Raw genomic sequence first — 14,488 nt, 5'->3', positions numbered from 1 at the left:
AGTGGGTGATCTGTGAGGTGAGGGAGGTGGGATGTGACGGGAGAGCAGGGAAAGCAAGGAGAGGTGAGATGGTGTGGCAGGTTAACCCCCCGTGTGCCATGCATGCTGCGACTAAATTGCATGCTGCTCACAGCTGTAGCTGCCTTCTGCACTTGTTTCCGATGTTCAGTTGGGGGAAAGGTACCTGGGGCGCCTGCGCAATTGACATTGAAACAAATGTCATTTTCCTCGAAGCCCACCTCCAAACCACACGCGTAAGTGCCCACGGCTTCCCGATTCAGGGAAGGGTAGCGTCATAACTGCGGCCAGTCTGCCCACCACCGCCAATCATTGAAAGACCCCCGACCTGGCAGTCTCCCGTCCAGCTGCCTCGTTCCAAGGCATTTTGGCCATCTTCAAATCTTGCCTCATCCATCTATTCTTCTCTCAGGCAGAAAGGAGGAAGAGAAGACAGCTTGCTTTACCATCCGTGACTGTACCCTACGTCGTCGTCCGAACCGCGAACATGACACGAGTCTCCGTTTACAGCGCCGCCCTCGTGGCTTTTGTCGCCGGTAAGTGGCATTTGCTTTGGCTTTACGGAAGGAGACGGACCCACACGGCATCGTCATCGTCGTTTCTGAAGCCAGAAGCCAGCCAGCATCTTGGAGGCACGCGACGCCAGGCTTCGGGCGAGGGGGAGAAATCACACAACCAGGCGCACGACGCTGACAATGCCATTCTCTGCTAGCGACGGCGATGATTATCGCATCCATTACGCTGCCCCACTGGGTCACCTACTCCGTTACGGCCACGGACGGCAAGGAGTTCTCAAAACACATCGGCCTGCATCGCGCATGCTCGAACCTATATGACCCGCCATGCCAGGAGTTTCCGACAGAAGAGTTGTGCAGTAAGAATGGCGAGCGGTACTTCTGCTCCATGTGGCGCTCTGTCGGCTTCCTGGCTTCCTTCTCGACGATTTTGCATCTTGCATCCATCGTCACCTTCATCGTCATCATGGGCGGCGGCAAGTACAAGCGCGAGACTGGCTGGAAGATCCTCGGCGGACTTCTGGTTTTGGTCGGCGTAGTCGAGTTCACGCTGATGGGCATTGTGGTGAGTTGGCAACGACATGCGCCAGACGGAAAACCAAAGCTAAATGACTCGCTCTCCTTCGCAGGCATACCTCTACGATAACGATGAGCAGTTCCAGGTTCCCGGCTGGGGCTTGGATACCTCCTGGATTCTTTGCACCATCAGCGCATCCGTCTCTGTTCTCTGCGCTGTTGGCCTGGCCATCTCCGCCTTTGTGCTCCCGCCAGAGGAGGGATACGAATTCCTCAATGACCCCTTGCCGTAAGCGATATGTCCGTCAATAGGGAAACAAATATCAAAGGCATGCCTCACCTTTGGTTCTACCACATACGCGCATTAAGAAAACCGGCGTCTTATACTTTGTCTTTTTTTCTCTCCGGGGCGATACTTTTTTGGACATGGGAAGGGGAGTTCTGTTACAATTGATTTCATGGCAGCGGGCTGGATTAAGTGATGAATATACACCTCTGGCATGTGCGCCCGAACAATTAGGTATACAAGCAAATACACAATTTTTTGTATAAGCAACCTGGCTGTATCACAAGGTATGAAAGTGACGACTGTGAGGGAGACGACGGAGATAGGCGCTGGCGGGCTATTGTGGGGCGCGGATCCCCGCATTCTGCTGTCCATTTTCACCCCGCCAGATATCCAACGGCGCGCCACCTTGAAACCCATATGAGGCCATCAATTTACCTGACTTGTTGGTGTTGCTGGCGCGACTCATAGTCTAGAAGAAACACCCGTCATAATAAAACGATACCTTCCTCTCACACCAAACAACCTGGCCTACGCCCCCCATCGACCCCTCCTCCACTCGTCACCATGACCGTCCCTTCACAAGACGAGGGCCTGACCCCGGAGCAGCTCGCCCGCTTCCACCGCAACGGCTACCTCATCATCCCCGGCGCCCTCTCCCCCGAGACCGTCTCGGGCCTGCTCTCCGAGACCCACTCGCTGCTGGACAACTTCTCACTCTCGGACCACCCCATGACGCGCTTCTCCACCGGCGACAAGGCCGAACACGTCGGCGACGACTATTTCCTCTCCTCGGGCGATAAGGTCCGATTCTTCTTCGAAGAGGACGCCTTTGACGACGCGGGCAACCTTGTGAAACCCAAGGCGCGCGCCATCAACAAGATCGGTCACTACCTGCACATCCTCTCGCCGCCCTTCGCCGCCATCTCGGACCCGAACCCAGGCCGGCTCGGCCCCGTCAAGGGCAAACCGTCCGCCGTGGCCCGCAGCCTGGGCTTCCGTGACCCGCGGTGCCTGCAGAGCATGGTCATCTGCAAGCAGCCCGAGATTGGCGGCGCCGTGCCCCCGCACCAGGACTCGACGTTCCTGTACACGGACCCGCCGTCGGCCGTGGGGTTCTGGTACGCCCTCGAGGACGCGACGCTCGAGAACGGGTGCCTGAGCTTCCTGCCGGGCTCGCACCGCTGGGCGCCCGTGACGCAACGCCTGGTGCGCAAGCCGGGCAACGCCGGGACGGAGATGGTGGACAACGACGGCCCGCGGTTCCCCCCCGGCGAGCAGTACGGCGCCGAGGACAAGGGAGGCGAGTACGTGCCCGGCGAGGTCAAGGCCGGCGACCTGGTGCTGATCCACGGCAACTTGCTGCACAAGAGCGAGAAGAACCTGAGCCAGAAGGGACGCATCATTTACACGTTTCACGTCATCGAGGGCGAGGGCACAAAGTACGATGAAAGGAACTGGTTGCAGCCGCCCGAGGCTGGTTTCACCCGGTTATATGCTTCATAAAGTGTAGACTCGTGGGTATCCATTGATAGATTCAGTCTGCCCCCAGCACAAAACAAAAAAGACAGCAAATTTTCCTCTACATCCTAGCATCGTGGCAACGGGACTGAGTGGGTGGGGTGGTACAGATATGATGCATGCATGACTGATACAGTGCCATCCTCACCGTATCCTTTTAACTTCCCCCTACTTCTTCGAACCCTTCTTTTTGGTAGTCTCCTCCTCTTCATCGCTGTCGTCCTCGCTGCTGCTGTCTTCGTCTTCCGAAGACGACGATGAGCTGCTCGAGGTCTCGGCCTCGCGCTGAGCGGCTTGACGCTGAATCTCGCTTGCATTGTCCGAGTCGTCCGAGTCGCTGTCACTGTCGGAATCCGAGTCCGACTCGGAATCGGAGGACTCTGAGCTGGAGTCAACATTGGTACGTCTCTTGCGGCGACGAGCGGTGCTTTGCTTCGTGCCGTCGTTGAGTTTCACCCTCTTGTCGACGGTCTCCTCCTGAGCAGCCGCCTGGGTCGCCGGGGCCGTCTCCTCCGTATCAATGGTCATGGCATCGCTGTCCTCGCTATCGGACAGCTCCTCCAATATCGTCTCGGCGCGCATGCGCTTGATGACACGCTGGGTAATGGCAACATCTGTGGACTGCGACACGAAGCTGGCCTCGTCGAAGCGCTTCCTCTTGGAGCCGGATCCGGAGCCGAGCTGCATCAGGCCTGCCAGCACCTCTTCGTACTCGGACTGCTTCGAGTCCATGTCCGGCGTGCCTTCGGGGAAGGCAGCCTTGCCCTTCTCGGTATCCTCCTGCTTGACCTCCGCTGCCGTCTCCTTCAACCGGGTCCTCGTGAAGCCCTTCAGGTCTTGGATGTACTCGTAGAAGGTAGCGATGTCGCTCGAGGGGATCGCATCGGCGTGGAAGACCCGCTTCATGAGGATGGTCTGATGGTTCTTGTTGAACTTCCAGGTCTCGCGGGACGACTTCCAGTTCCGGAGGTACTCAAGGGAGGGCTTGATGTCGGCGGTGGGTTGCTGCGTCGCCGTCTTGGCCGCCTTCTTCAGGCCCTTGCTCTTCTTCCTGTTCGTTTCGGCAGCGGTGGGGTTCTTGACGTCGTCGGCAAATGTGACGGACTTCTGCTTCCTCAGGGTCGGGGTTGCATTGTTCGATGAATCGTCCGTGCGGGTCCTTTTGAAGGGGGAGCTGAACGCAGGGGGAGTCTGTTGATCGAGACGTTTCCTTTTGGCGGCGGCGGCGGCGGCCGGGGAGGCGTTGGCGGCGTTGACGACGGGGCCGCTGGCGTGCCGGTCGTGGTGTTGTTGCCCGTTGGGCTTCGATCCCTCGGCAGGAGCAGGGCCGCCAATCTCTGCGCCGGATGCGGGCTGCTTGAGCTTGAGGCCCAATCGTTTCCAGGCCGGGACTTTTTGGGCGGAGGACATGACGGGCAGCGGGCACACCCTCTTAGGGCTTCTCTCGGCTTCTCTTCTCGGAATTCTTTGGAGGGAGGGAGGGAGGAGGGGTGCTTGCTTCTCGGGCCGCTGCTGTTTCTTTGGCCAGGAATCTGTTGTCTGCGCGTCTGGCCAGTCGAGAGGAGCGAAAAGTGCAGAATTGGGCCGCTTCGATGCTTTCCACGTGTGATTAGCCTATTAGATTGGAATGCTGTGGCCTCATGAACAGCAGTCCTATTGGGCGTAGAGAGTGGTGCTCGACACTGAAAAGATAGTATTGGGAATGGTCCCAGTCTACTTTTTTTTTCTGGCTCTGAATACCGCCCTGCCAAATTTTTGGCAGCAGAGATGCGTTGTCGTTCCCACTGAACAGGGGTGCCCCGCTACTTCCCTGTCATATGCGGTACGTACCGGAAAGTGCCGCGTTCATAGGTATATTTGCGATCCAACTGCCTTATGTAAGCTTTGCATAGTACGTCTTCGGTTTGCTGCCTTAGAGAACAAGGGACGGGGGCAAGGCATCCACTCAGCCTTCCATGCTGGGCCACTGGAGCTGCCCGCTGCGTTGCCTCGCCTGCTCCAGGCAAGCTCCTGCAAACGCGTCGATATCCAAGAGCTCCGTCAGAGCTCAACCCCGACCTCACAACCGACAACCAAATCCATCCTCCACGCATCAACGCCTTCATTCAGTTCGTGACGACCGTATACGATTTTCTTCGACGTAATTCGACCCACGTAAACATAACAATACCGCCAAGATGTCGGGTGCGTCCTCCTAGAGCTGGCCTTACCCTTGCGAATGTCCATCATAGCTAACTTGTCTTTCCTCGATCAGGTGGCTCAGCTTACGACCGACACATTACGATCTTCTCCGAGCAGGGAAGATTGTACCAAGTCGGTATGTAAACCCTTCCCCCCGCGAACCGATTGCCCCTCCCTTTGGTGATGCGATCATGCGGGGCTAGCAACGACATGGCTTGTCACCGGCCGAGCTGACGATACGCTTCGACCAGAATATGCCTTCAAGGCAATCACAGCCGCCAACATCATGTCGATAGGCGTCAGAGGCAAGGACTGCGCCGTTGTCCTGTCTCAGAAGAAGGTTCCTGTACGTTGAGAGTCGACAGAGTCGTATGTGGGAACAGGAACTGACCCAATCGCAAGGACAAACTCATCGACCCCGCCTCCGTCTCTCACCTGTTCCAGCTCTCCCCTTCCGTCGGTTGCGTCATCACGGGCTCCATTGCCGATGCCCGTGCCTTTTCGCAGCGTGCGCAAGGCGAGGCAGCCGAGTTCCGATACAAGTACGGCTACGAAATGCCTGCTGATGCTCTGGCCAAGAGACTGGCCAACATCAGCCAAGTCTACACACAAAGGGTACGTAGGATGGAACCTGAGGATGACGTATTTGACTGTGACTTATAAAAAACCTAGGCCTACATGCGCCCGTACGGAGTGGCCACGACCCTGATCTCATTGGACTCTGAGTTCGGACCTCAGCTGTTCAAGTGCGATCCTGCGGGATACTACATTGGCTACAAGGGCACTTCAGCAGGCCCCAAGCAGCAGGAGGCCCTCAACCACCTGGAGAAGAAATTGCGTAACAAGGATCACGCCCCGGGCGACTGGACGGAGGTTGTTGAGCTCGCCATCACCACTCTCAGCACCGTTCTGAGCATGGACTTCAAGAAGGGCGAGATCGAGATTGGCATTGTTGGAGGCCCCCGCGCGGACGGCAAGGAGGGAACGGATCCGGGCTTCCGAATCCTTACCGAAGACGAGATCGACGAGCGGTTACAGGCGATTGCGGAGAAGGACTGAGGTGGAACAGACACATTCCGGCAGGTGGAAGCTGGACTTCGTCGGTGCGTCCGATGATGAGTCCAAGGCGACATTGATTCGTTGACAGACCAGATCACGCATGACCATCCGCGGGGTGTTGCAAATGAGAGTCAAGCTGGTTGTCTCCCGAACACAGATCCCCGCGCACGACTGTACTACTAGCCAGCCTACCAACCGTTATAGATCAAGACATTCGGAAGACGTTGCAACGATCAACCCAATGGTGCTCGACTTTACAGCGGCCGCGGGGCCGTTCGTGGCTTGGCTGAGTACTGACATAGTAGGCACAATGATGGAAATGGCTGGTATGGCTTGACTAGGGCCAGCGGACAGAATTTGAGATATCGCTGTCTCGGATAATAACCTGATGAGAAAGACATGAGACACAAAAGACGCAAGGAAAGCTTGCGGCCAGTCATGGCCTCAAGCAATATCGGGAAGCGGGCGTAGGTTTGTAGGCGGGTAGGCTACTGGCCTCGTGAAACGGCCTCATAGGGCGACCAGTGGGATGAAGTGAAGTGATCCTATGAGGAAAAGCAATAAACACGGACAGACACAAACACGACGGAGGAAGGTTGAGCCATTGAGGCCGTTAGATCTCCCAACGGTTCGCAATCTGCCCTTGTGCGGAAGCAAGGTTCCCCTTTCTTCCGTTAGGGGCTGCAGAACTCCAGAGGCCATGACGTGGGCGGTGGGATGGCAGGGGGAGGAGAATGATGGCGTCCCGAGTCAGAGCTGGATATGTCAGCCCAGGATGTCTCCCAACCAGTCCCCTTCACAGCAATCGTGTGCCGTAAGGAGAATTTCGTCCTAAGTCTCGCAGTCTGCCTTCTGCTAAGTCGCAACGGGTAATCGACACGGGGACCTAATGCGGGTGACCGGTTTGGCGGTATCGGCTCAGCTGGAACAAAACGTGCCAAACGTGGGAGACGGTCAGGGTCTCGACACGATGATTGGCCACCCTTCCCCATCAAGTCACGACGTTGTGGAGCAGCACTGCATGCACAACGCCAGCCCACTTCCCAATCCGGCCGTCAATATTACGGCTGAAGATCCACCAGCCTTACCTTATTGCGAATCCTTGTCACCGACCTGACCTAGGCAAAATATCCGTGCAAAATACCAACTTTGACTAGGTACTGGGTTTGGGCTTGGATGGAATCCCATCGGTTCCTTTTCGTCATGCCGTGATTTCACGTGTCTTACCCCGGTCTTTGAATCTCAAGACTTTCTCCGACCCATGGCACCCACCACCTAGAGCCTTACACCCTCGTCCTCAATCCAGGTCTTACCATCCGGCGCAGCCTCGTCAGCAGCATGTCGAGTGGCTGCCGTTCAGGCCAGCTTGCTGACGGCTCTGTCTTTCCAGCATGTCGTCAGTTTCTTAGACGTGCGGTCTGGACCACGTTTGTCTAAGCATGCAACATGTGAGTTGGCATCATCGCCAGGCCTCCCGGGAGCCAGAGTAGTCTCTTCGTTCACATCGTATCCGAGAGACCAGGGCACTTCCACCAGCTTGGCTAGGGTCCGTCTAGCTTTGAGCTTGCAAAGCCATCCCAACTGCTAGGACCCTGGTCTTAATTTTCCGACTCGTCGGTCGGCTGCATGGTCGGACTCGGACGCCGTGGGGTTCATCAGATGAACCAACGGTTCATTGGATCAACGCTTCCCAGGACCTCCTGCGTTCCTATGGGGCCCCCTTACCTCTTGGAACCACCTGGGACGGCTCTGCGATTCATGACGGAGCATCCCAGGGCTTGACCTTGGTCTTCTTCTCGGACGATGGTCCGTAAACTTCGTGATTAACTTTTCCCGAGTCTTTCGGAGGCCGTCGACGATATACAAAAGGAGAAGCTCATGGCACTGGTAGTATGCTCGTGGTCTTGCATCAGCCAGTGTGTGTACTTGTCTCAACAACAGCAGGCCCGCTCCCTCTCTTACGCCGCGACTAATACTAATTCTTGTACACCATACTTTGTTTTCGTTTGACTTTTCTTGTTTCTCATTGAGCTTTACTCTGGTTGTTGCACCCCATCGCTCTCACCCATACTACACTAGAACAATGGACGGATGTATGTTATCAGGCAGGCTCCTTGGGGCATATGGGCCTAGTACCAAAGGGTCTCATAGCTCGGACAGACCTAACATGAGTTCCAGTAAACGAATATCGAACGATGAGAGTCGCCGAGATTCTCTCCGATTTCCGGACCTTGCAGTACTACATCGCGGCGGCGCCTACGGACCCGGCCAACATGGAAGACTACTACACTGAGGGTTGGGCGGCCTTGCGGCAATGCGCTCTTGACGGACAGCATGTTCTCAATTGTGCGGCCGACACCAGTGTTCCGCAGGTTAGCGGCGGGCCGCTTGAGCAAGAAAAGGCGGAGTTGAAACAGTCAGTATTTTGTTCCATGGACGAAATGGCACAGTGAAACTGATTGTTGCTCCTATAGATGCCTGCTCGATTCCTTCGCCAGAAGACACGAGTGTCAAAAAATCTACTTGCGCCAGGCTGCTGCGCAGCGATGGATCAGCAACCGGGACGGTGTTCTGCAGGGCGGGAGACCGAATTCGAGGAATGGATCTCACGTGAGAGCGTGTGATCAACAGTTGAGAGCTGTGAGTAATTATCCATCAACCTATGGCTGCAGTCATGGCGTGACTGATATGATAAATGCAGGAGCTCTCGACGATCACCGACGACGCAATCTACAATGAGTTGCAGGCATCTGACCGCTCCATGGGCCGCTGGACGGCCGAGGACCCCAGCTCACGAAGTGTGCAGCGCTGGCTCCGCGCACGACGACCAACAGCGTGATGGTCGCAAACCAGTGAGGTGTGATGAATGACACGGCATATTTCGATGCGATACGAAATTGGAGCGATTTCAGGCTACACGCATCCGGGCGGAGGTTTTTTTGCATACACGGCGCATGGAGGATACCAACAGCTACAGCAGCGACCATTATGGCCACATCAGTCTCATTCTTGTTTTCGATTCATAGTATTTACTATTCTCCTCAGGCGGACTGGATGCGCTTGATATAGAGGGGTCCTGGCCCAGGTAGGCTAGCGACCAGTGGGGTCTCTTAGGCGAGGAAGATAAAGGCAACACAGGCGGTGGAAGACTTGGACGACTGGAGCTGCCCGGCGCAGGGATCTTGTTCGCTTCAACTGTCTATATTCATATCTCAATATCTTTTCAAAGGCCCCCAAGTGCCGTTTACCTAACCTATGTACCTTGCATCCACTATGAGACATGCGGTGGCCCAAGCCTCATGCATCTAAATGTGCCGCCCTTGACTAGAACTATCTCGCCAACCAAAAAAGAGACCCGAGTTGATTACCTGGTCTTGCTGTGAACACATAACGCTATCCCGGAAAGAGACAACACCATGCCAACCAGTGTTTCTGCAAGAAGTCAGTCGTGCGGCCAATCATATATGCGACCTTGCAGAATTGCGACCTACCACGACTAATCACCTTGCTCTCAACCCACCAATCTCCAATGACGGTGAAGAGGAACGCAAGAGTATTAACAATAGGTACCGTCAAACTCAACTCTAAGGCCAGTTGTTAGCACTCTTTCATCTTTTCAAAAATGAGAGAGTTAGGGTGCTTACCAGCTTGCCCAATAAGCAGGAAAAACCATACGCTCCCCGTCAAGTTGATCAGCAGCGGCACGGCGTACCGCGGGTTGCGCAACAGATCGACGACGCCGAAGAAGGCACCGTACACGCGGCTCCGGAACCAGCTCCGCTTAACGGCGTCGGTCTCGAGGATGGGGTGCGGCGGCGGGTTGTGGTCCTTCGCAGCGCGACGAATGAAGGGGGTCGTGAAGCCCCACGCGAGGCCTACAAGAAGGAAGCCTGCGACATAGTTGATGGCCGCAGGCTGGTGTTCAGGGGCATCTGGTGATGTCATTTTGCAGATGAAGTTGTGTGCTTGTGTGTTGTAGGGATTGTGTAGGTGTGCTTCAGCCTTGCAGCAATGGTCGTGCGGTGTGGTTACATCAGCTGAGGCCCTTGTTTGACAGGCCTCACGATGCTTGTGAGAATTGATGGAAGAGCTTGACGATACCGGTGCTCCGGGATGACGGAGGTGACGGAGACAGGATGGAGTGAAGTCGGATGGAGTGGGTGGTCTGGGCCCCGGGCGAAGCCTCAGCACAGCCACGCGGCAGGACGGGTACTGCCCCAGATAGCCGCCACGGAAGAGCCCATTGGCCAAACCCAATCCACTTGACAGGGGACCCCACGAAAGTGCCAGCCGAGCGGTCGACTTCACCGACTCTATTAGCATTTTTGGCGCCGGCGCTTTTTTTTTGCACTTCATCATCCACCTGAACGATGCATTATTGACGCCAAGAATAGATAACAAACAATTCTCTCACCGAAAGAGGCCTCTCAATCTGTTCCAAAGAGTCGTGTCTCGACCCATGCTGTTAAGGCTGGTCGACAAACGGCTCCTATACCCAAGTACGATGGACCACTTGATGCACAATGGAGCATCAGACTGGCGGCTCTGAAGATATCAGCTCGGACCGAAGCAAAGTGGCTTGCATAAGTGGCCATACGCCCTTGGCCAATGGTAGCCATAAAGGCCACTATCGCAGCAAAACAAGCGCGATAGGTATATCATCCGACAAGTGTTGGGGGCCGCTGCAAGTTTGCGGCTTGTGGGAGGTGTCGTCCGAGCATATGAGCCGCCAAGCCGAGGAGCGAAGCGGACTCTTTCATCTCATTCGCCGCTGGGCCGCCACGCTCCTTTTGATTTGATCGATTGTCCGACGGATTGTCTCCGTAACTGGGAGCGCACCTTTAGTCCGACGAACAACGCTCGATGTGGCCTTCTACTCCGGTCTGCCTACTTGCCTGCCGGCAGTTGATATGTCTCTCGTTTCGTCAGACGACAAACGATAGCTACTGGAGTAATTGGTTCTGAACTCATCCGGCGATGGGCTCATTTTGGTTTGGCTGCCCGGAAACGCTAGCGCATCATAGCAAGCCACGATCTGGGGGTCGATAGGTCTAGAGCCTGTCACAAGTCATTCAATGTAGAAACGACGAGCATAAGAATGGTGACCCAACTGGCCCGCCAAGGACCTTTCTATATCAATCTACCCCGATATCACTTCAATTAGCATATTTCTCCCTGTCGATCATTGAGCGGATTTACCATTTCCATCGTCCCGCCGGACGAAAAGCTCCCGCCTTGGTGAGTCTGTGTCCCTTAATATGCATATTCTCGGCTCGGCCAGGTCTAGCGGATCTCGCCATTGACATCACCACCTCCAGTACGATGAGTCACCACCTGTTTCTTCCTCTTTGCCGCTGGTGGGGCGAAGGCCCAAATCAGCCGCATGCCTAACGACACGCCGTAACGCCGGCAGGCTGCTTTGTTTGTTGGAATTGTGCAAAACGCACCACTGCCATCGCATTACAGGCAAGATCAGCTTCTCCACAGGTCTGGAAGGGGCCTTTACTTGGGGCTAAGGTTTTAGAGCGGTACCTTGCATTTCTTCCTAGATTCCCATGTCAGATTCCGATCACAGATCGCTGGGTTGAGCTACAGCGGCCACTCTGTCCATTCTTGTCACTGTGTCCCGGCCAAGTTGAGTGATGTTGTTATTGTCGACAATCTCTGAAACCAATTCAAAGGCAAATCGACAACAATCAAACGTTGCCGGTTCCTGTAAAAAACAGTGTTTTGTTAATTGGGCGGATGTAGTTTGCCATTGGTCCTGTTGGAGCAGCATGCCCTCTAGTGCACTACGTCAGGCAAGCCCACTTGCTTGCTTATTTTGCCGGGGAGGTACGCATCACCCCTCGCCATGACGGCAACGAATCGGCCAAACACACACAACGGACAGGCAATATCGGTAGCAAACCGCCTAACGGCCCAGAATCACCAGCCCAAGATCAGATCGATCTTCACTCTTTTCTCCGGATGCGGCATAGCATTGAGGGGGGACGAGTGCCAGATTGGTCGATTCAAAGCTCTGCGCACGCTGACATCTAGCCTCCAACCCCCAGGGTTTTATCTGACCAACCACCACATCATGTCCCATCCTAACCGACATTATCGGGCGATCTGACTTCGTCCCGCCTCATCGATCTGGAAAGGAGGGACGTGGGGAACGGACGGATACGAACCGAACTCTCTAGCTCCGTTGCCCTTACGTTCTTTCCGACCCTCTGTCGTTAATTGACAGAGGTGACATCCTAAGAACTTGTAGGGCTGGTATAGCTATTCCTTAACTGAAGCCACACTCACCTTAACCCACGCGAGCATGTTACCATGGTATCAAATCAGCTCGATCTGTCACTCCCCCCCCTTGTTACCTAGTCTCGTGTTATACCCCTCGCGGCAATAGTTTGCATGCCTTCCCGCAACACCCTTAGGCACGCAAGCACTACCGCTTGGGCTCAAGCGGAATAATAAGAAACAACCAGCAACAGAAAAGCCACAGAACGCACCGATATTTCTCGATCATCATCTCGATCTTCTGTTGTCTACCCGTCTTGGAGCGGCTCCTCTCAGGACTGTGGACGTCATGACTTTGGACAGCTTATCCATTTCCACGGTCGATGATCGAAGGGAAAGAGAACATTCATACTTGGAAACACTCGAGCGTTGGCCCGGTAGCACTGCCATAGCTTGGGTGGTTTCATATGGGGGCAGTGGTTCATGTATCTTTCACCGGTTTCGTGAACATGTTTATTAGTGTAAACTAAGTCATGGATACCAAAGGAAATGTGAAAACGCCGTGTACAGGAGAAGTCTCTGTGGAATCGATGATGCCATCTATTACGTCGGAGCTGCAACTCTCTCGCTGGGTTGTCGTAGCTCTTATGCAGACCTAGCGGTAAAGCGGCGAGCTCCAAGCTGTGCTTTGTCCCGTCTTGCGTTTGTGACTTACGGCTCAAGGTCCAACAACACCTGGTCGACATCTCAAAAGATCCTATAAGAAGGGGCCGTCCAACACCTCTGGAACCTGTCTTTTTTTATCATTATCACAACAACAAACAATCATACAATCACAATCTCAGCTCACCAGCTTAACAACCACACTTTCCCCAAACCAACAATACCAAACCAACCTTCAACATGCCTACCGAAGCTCAGATCGCCGGCGGCCACAAGGCCAACATCAACAACCCTAACACCTCCGAGGAGTCGAAGCAGAACTCCAAGAAGATCCTTGAGAACGAGTTCAACGGCGGCGACGTTCCCAAGGCTGGCGATGATGAGCAGAAGAACCCCGGCAATGTTGCCGGTGGCCTTAAGGCGTGAGTCTGTCTTTGCACCCAGTTCCTAACACCGGTCTCCGGCTCCCGAAACATAACTAAGGCATTTTTCTCAGTACCCTGAAGAACCCCAACGTCTCCGACGAGGCCAAGGAGTCCGCCAAGGAGCGTCTTGATAACATGTAAGGCGGCGGCGTTTTGTGATACCGATACCCCACCCATCGACTAGGAATGGAGATCAGGAATGGAGTTTGGCATGAGTTTGGCCTTGTATCTTAGTCCACTTCGTCTGGTACATCCAGTCAGCAATAAGAACACTGCGAAGCTCGAAACTTTTTGTTAATTGCGTGACAAATTTTCAACCTAGGCTTTATATTTTTTAAATGATCTTATATAAGAATCTTAACTAGGAGCCGCCTAAGGGAGCTACAGATAAGACAATAAACTGTGTGCCTGTTATTGTAACAGAACGCTGACAGTGACGCTCTGTGGCAAGGACCTTTAGACTCCGCGACCATGACCAATTGACCCAAAAGACCCACAAGATCCGTCAGAGCTTGCACGCGTGCAAGCCCTGCTGTCAACACTGCTTATATGCCCTTGTGACGTACAACCATCTGGCTAGGGGAGTTGTGTTGTTACAAAATCAGGAGTATGCCCTTTACTATGGCTGCTTTTATTGAGGCTAACCCTGCAGTAGATAAGAATTATAGTAAAGGTCACCTTATCGAATTGAAGTATACTGAGGGAGGTTACCCTTTTGCTGTTATGCTAATGGCTTATGCAGCAGGTATGCTGCTATACGATTAGAACCTGTTAACAGGGATTAAGGGTAGATGCTTGATAGTTGGAGTTTTGGGTATGGATTTTATAGACAGAGTTACAGCTAGAGGCCTTGATATTAAGATCACTATGGTCAAGAATTATCAGTGTTAGGAGGACATACGACATAAATCTAGGTAGGGGCTTGGTTGTAGTAATATTAATTCCCTAACATAACCTTTCTTAAGGTTTTTTATTTAGGTAATATCACGACTGTCTGTACCACATTTTGAGTTGATCCTATCTATTATCTCTGCATCATAGTATGTTCTCTGCCTAAACTTACTTTACTTTCTCAT

The 14,488-nt window shown here is 54.1% G+C and overlaps 7 protein-coding genes across 7 annotated transcripts; 5 read left to right on the top strand and 2 right to left on the bottom strand.

Annotated features, from left to right (window-relative positions):
- Positions 1-738: 738 nt before the first annotated feature.
- ColSpa_05226 (uncharacterized protein) lies at positions 739-1,342 on the top strand (the record flags this gene model as incomplete). The annotated part of the gene is made up of 2 exons (XM_049271438.1): positions 739-1,098; positions 1,163-1,342. 2 exons carry the CDS (start codon positions 739-741, stop codon positions 1,340-1,342), a joined length of 540 nt encoding a protein of 179 aa, XP_049127395.1.
- Positions 1,343-1,902: 560 nt separating this feature from the next.
- ColSpa_05225 (phytanoyl-CoA dioxygenase domain-containing protein 1) lies at positions 1,903-2,841 on the top strand (the record flags this gene model as incomplete). Its single annotated transcript, XM_049271437.1, has 1 exon — positions 1,903-2,841. One exon carries the CDS (start codon positions 1,903-1,905, stop codon positions 2,839-2,841), a length of 939 nt encoding a protein of 312 aa, XP_049127394.1.
- Positions 2,842-3,024: 183 nt separating this feature from the next.
- Positions 3,025-4,266, bottom strand: ColSpa_05224 (uncharacterized protein, mitochondrial; the record flags this gene model as incomplete). Its single annotated transcript, XM_049271436.1, has 1 exon — positions 3,025-4,266. The coding sequence occupies one exon, from the start codon at positions 4,264-4,266 to the stop codon at positions 3,025-3,027; it is 1,242 nt and encodes a 413-aa protein (XP_049127393.1).
- A 767-nt stretch (positions 4,267-5,033) lies between these two features.
- On the top strand, positions 5,034-6,096 carry ColSpa_05223 (proteasome subunit alpha type-6; the record flags this gene model as incomplete). The annotated part of the gene is made up of 5 exons (XM_049271435.1): positions 5,034-5,040; positions 5,111-5,173; positions 5,289-5,383; positions 5,440-5,652; positions 5,710-6,096. The coding sequence occupies 5 exons, from the start codon at positions 5,034-5,036 to the stop codon at positions 6,094-6,096; spliced, it is 765 nt and encodes a 254-aa protein (XP_049127392.1).
- A 2,195-nt stretch (positions 6,097-8,291) lies between these two features.
- On the top strand, positions 8,292-8,935 carry ColSpa_05222 (uncharacterized protein; the record flags this gene model as incomplete). The annotated part of the gene is made up of 3 exons (XM_049271434.1): positions 8,292-8,512; positions 8,571-8,706; positions 8,798-8,935. The coding sequence occupies 3 exons, from the start codon at positions 8,292-8,294 to the stop codon at positions 8,933-8,935; spliced, it is 495 nt and encodes a 164-aa protein (XP_049127391.1).
- A 758-nt stretch (positions 8,936-9,693) lies between these two features.
- Positions 9,694-10,041, bottom strand: ColSpa_05221 (transmembrane protein 42; the record flags this gene model as incomplete). The annotated part of the gene is made up of 1 exon (XM_049271433.1): positions 9,694-10,041. One exon carries the CDS (start codon positions 10,039-10,041, stop codon positions 9,694-9,696), a length of 348 nt encoding a protein of 115 aa, XP_049127390.1.
- A 3,186-nt stretch (positions 10,042-13,227) lies between these two features.
- On the top strand, positions 13,228-13,553 carry ColSpa_05220 (conidiation-specific protein 6; the record flags this gene model as incomplete). Its single annotated transcript, XM_049271432.1, has 2 exons — positions 13,228-13,409; positions 13,484-13,553. The coding sequence occupies 2 exons, from the start codon at positions 13,228-13,230 to the stop codon at positions 13,551-13,553; spliced, it is 252 nt and encodes an 83-aa protein (XP_049127389.1).
- Positions 13,554-14,488: the final 935 nt, after the last annotated feature.

The sequence above is a fragment of the Colletotrichum spaethianum genome, assembly GCF_022836535.1.
Source record: "Colletotrichum spaethianum MAFF 239500 DNA, contig11, whole genome shotgun sequence".
In the NCBI taxonomy this organism is placed as follows: Eukaryota; Fungi; Ascomycota; class Sordariomycetes; order Glomerellales; family Glomerellaceae; genus Colletotrichum; species Colletotrichum spaethianum.
This window is presented reverse-complemented; position numbering and strand designations above follow the sequence as displayed.